The sequence below is a fragment of the Corvus kubaryi genome, unplaced genomic scaffold (assembly GCF_017639235.1).
Source record: "Corvus kubaryi isolate FWS band 111438036 unplaced genomic scaffold, C.kubaryi_AGA036_p1.0 36928, whole genome shotgun sequence".
NCBI classification, from domain to species: domain Eukaryota; kingdom Metazoa; phylum Chordata; class Aves; order Passeriformes; family Corvidae; genus Corvus; species Corvus kubaryi.
In genome coordinates, this window is record NW_024580984.1 from 11,362 (window position 1) to 15,247 (window position 3,886).

Genomic DNA, 3,886 nt, shown 5'->3' on the forward strand with positions numbered 1-3,886 from the left:
CCATGGAAAATCCCATTTCCCATCCATGGAAAATCCCTTCCCATCCACGGAAATCCCATTTCCCATCCGTGGAAAACCCATTTCTATCCATGGAAAATCCCTTTCCATCCATGGAAAATCCCTTCCCATCCATGGAAATCCCATTTCCCATCCATGGAAAATCCCTTCCCGCCCCCCGGCTGTCCCTGCCCACTCCTCATCCTCCCCTCGCTGCTCCCAGGCACATTCCCGGGGAATTTTGGGCTGGAAAATCCAGGAATGGTGGCGGGATGAGCCCCTCCCGGCCAGCCAGGGGCTCTCCTGGAATTAAATCCGATGGATCCAGGGGTTTTCATGGAATTAAATCTGATGGATCCAGGGGTTTTCTTGGCATTAAATCCGATGGATCCAGGGGTTTTCTTGGAATTAAATCAGATGGATCCAGGGGATTTCTTGGAATTAGATCTGATGGATCCAGGGGTTTTCTTGGAATTAAATCTGATGGATCCAGGGGTTTCCTGGAATTAAATCGGATGGATCCAGGGGCTCTCCTGGAGTTAAATCTGATGGATCCAGGGGCTCTCCTGGAGTTAAATCTCATGGATCCAGGGGTTTTCCTGGAATTAAATCCAATGGATCCAGGGGTTTTCATGGAATTAAATCGGATGGATCCAGGGGTTTTCTTGGAATTAGATCTGATGGATCCAGGGGTTTTCATGGAGTTAAATCTGATGGATCCAGGGGTTTTCATGGAATTAAATCCGATGGATCCAGGGGTTCTCATGGAATTAAGTCTGATGGATCCAGGGGTTTTCTTGGAATTAAGTCGGATGGATCCAGGGGTTTCCATGGAATTAAATCCAATGGATCCGGGGGTTTTCTTGGAATTAAATCGGATGGATCCAGGGGTTTCCTTGGAATTAAATCGGATGGATCCAGGGGTTTTCATGGAATTAAGTCTGATGGATCCAGGGGTTTTCTTGGAATTAAATCCAATGGATACAGGGGTTTTCTTGGAATTAGGTCTGATGGATCCAGGGGTTTTCCTGGAATTAAATCTCATCGATCCAGGGGTTTTCATGGAATTAAATCGGATGGATCCAGGGGTTTCCTTGGAATTAAGTCGGAAGGATCCAGGGGCTTTCTTGGAATTAAATCTGATGGATCCAGGGGTTTTCCTGGAGTTAAATCTCATGGATCCAGGGGTTTTCATGGAATTAAATCTGATGGATCCAGGGGTTTTCATGGAATTAAACCGGATGGATCCGGGGCTTTTCTTGGAGTCAGGCCTGGAAGCGAGGCTCTGCCTTCCCAATCCCATCCCATACTGGGATTCTCCAGTGACGAATCACAGGAAAAAGCTGGAAAATCCAGGAAAACCAAACTCCGCTGCTTCCCCCTCCCTCCCCACCCTCGGGAAAAGCCCTTCCCAAACTTCGCATCCCAATCCCGGCGGCTCCGGCACCGCCGGCACATCCCGGGACGCTCCGGAATCTCGGCGGAGCCGCCTTTTTAATGGAGCAATTTGATTCAATTTTCCAGGCGATAAAATTCCCTGGCAGCGCTCGGCGCTTCCGAGTGGACACCTTCACTCCTGATTTAACATTCCCATCGAATCCTTCCCGGGAAATTGGAAAAATTTATCACCTGTGAAATTTTATTTGGCCTCGGCCGCGTCTGTTTTTGTAAAACTTCATTAACGCCGAGGAAATGATCTCTCCGGAGCTTTTCCCGGGATTTTTTCCGGGGTTTTTTCGTGCCAGGTGGGAAGGAGAGAGAGGGAGGCTTGGATTGGGATTTTCTTCTTTTTTTGTTGTTTTTTTTTTCCCTGGGTTTTTGGGGGTTTTGGGATGGAGGAGGATCCGGAGGTGGGATGGGGTGGGAAGGTTGGGAGGTCTGATCGGTGGGAAGGCGGGGAAATCCATGGGAACACGGGGAAAGCCATGGAAAGCCATGGAAAGCCATGGAAACAAATGAAAATCCATGGAAACAAATGAAAATCCATGGAAATCTACGAAAATCCATGAAAAGACATGAAAAGACATGGAAATCCATGGAAAGCCGTGGAAACCCATAGAAATCCATGGAAATCCACGGAAATCCATGGAAATCCATGAAAACACATAGAAATCCATGGAAATCCGTGGAAATCCAAGAAAATCCTTGAAAATCCATGGAAATCCATGGAAACTCATGGAAACCCCTGGAAATCCATGGAAACCCACAGAAATCCATGGAAATCCATGGAAAGCCATGGAAATCCATGGAAAGCCAAGGAAACTCACAGAAATCCATGGAAATCCACGGGAATCCATGGAAAGCTAAGGAAATCCATGGAAAGCCATGGAAATCCACGGAAAGCCATGCAAATCCATGAAAATCCACAGAAATCCATGAAAATCCATGGAAACTCATGAAAATCCATGGAAACCCAAGGAAATCCATGAGAATCCTTTATTTCCAGTTCGAGCCCCTCATTCCTCAGTTCCCACCTTCACTTCCAAGGTTTTCCCCTTCATTCCCAGTTTTCTCCCTTCATTCCTCACTTTCCCACTTATTTTCCCGATTTTCCCCCTTCACTCCCCAGTTTTCCGCTTCATTTCCCTCTTTCCCAACTTCCCGGCGCCGATTTTTGGATCCAAACCCCCCAACACAGAGAGAGAAATCCTGGGACAAACAAGAAAAAACCGGGATCTGCTTCCCACCCTTGAACTGGGACACGGAGATGCTCTCCGGGATGGGAATTCCAGCCTCGGGAAGAGGCAGAAAACCACCTGGAATTGCGGAGGTGGCTCTGGGTTGTGTCACCTCGGCTCTAATTCCATTATTTTATTCCCATAATCCAATTCCAGCCCTGCCCGCGGCTCCGGGACGGAGCGTTTCCGTCATCCAGAGGCGGATTTTTCCCGGGAACACATCCCAGAGGTTCCTCTCTTCCCAAATTTCACCCAGACAGAGCTGAATTCCCGGATGGGAAATTCCCCGGGAAAATTGGTTCAGATTTGGGGGCTCCATCAAAAACTTGGAGCGAAGAAATGGGATAAAACCTTGGAATTTGGGGTTGGTTAAACTGGGAAATGCGGGAATGGCTCCAGTGTGGGAATGGCCGAGGTGTCCTCACGTTTTTCCAGGGAAAAGTTGGGAATTTGGGAGCTCACCTGGCAGCACCTCATAGATGTCGTCGCCTTCCAGCTCCGGGCTCGGCTCCTCCAGGATCAGGGTGGAATTGTGGGAATTGTTCATGGAATCAGAGCCGTCCAGGTCATTGGAGAGCTCCTCCTCCTCCTCTTCCTCCTCCTCCTCCTCCTCCTCCTCCTCATCGCAGGGAATGGTCAGGGAGCTCAGGTCTGCCGGAAAACCGGGAAAATGGGATGGAAACCCAGGAATTCTCCCGATTCCAGAGGGGTGGGATCGAGATCCAAACCCTGCGATCCGGCAAAAAGCCAAGGAAAAACCCGAGGAAAGGCGGAAAATCCCGGGGAATGACTCCAAATTCAGGCGTGAATCCCGAAGGGATGGAGCCTGGGCTTCCAGAGGTTCTGGAATTTTCCAGAGGTTCTGGAATTTCCCAGAGGGTTTCTGGAATTTTCTCCATCCCCAGCTGGAGGAACTCCCCACAAATCCCGGCGTGGATGGAGGGAAAGGCCGGATCCAGGTGGGAAAACGCTTCCCGAAGATCCCAAAGAACCGGGAGCGGCTCCGGACTCACCCCTGAGGAGGAACTGGATCTGCTCCACCCAATCCGCGGCCTCGGCCGGGCTCGGAGCTGTGAACTGCGGGAGAATCCGTGATCCCGCGGGATCTGGGATGCGGGGACAGCGATCCGCCGTTCCCACCCCTGGGCCACAGCCCAAAATTCCCATTTTCCCCCCCGAATTCCCTTTTTTCCCCTTGAAATTCCCATTTC

The 3,886-nt window shown here is 50.0% G+C and overlaps 1 protein-coding gene across 1 annotated transcript in view; it reads right to left on the minus strand.

Annotated features, from left to right (window-relative positions):
• SKAP1 (src kinase associated phosphoprotein 1) overlaps positions 1 to 3,886 on the minus strand; it is a gene marked incomplete at its 5' end in the record, with an annotated part of 67,162 nt that overhangs the window by 2,794 nt on the left and 60,482 nt on the right. The window contains 2 exons of the mRNA XM_042020242.1: positions 3,138 to 3,326; positions 3,689 to 3,752. Of these exons, the coding sequence (XP_041876176.1) occupies positions 3,138 to 3,326; positions 3,689 to 3,752 (253 nt within the window). The remainder of the gene's footprint in view (positions 1 to 3,137; positions 3,327 to 3,688; positions 3,753 to 3,886) is intronic.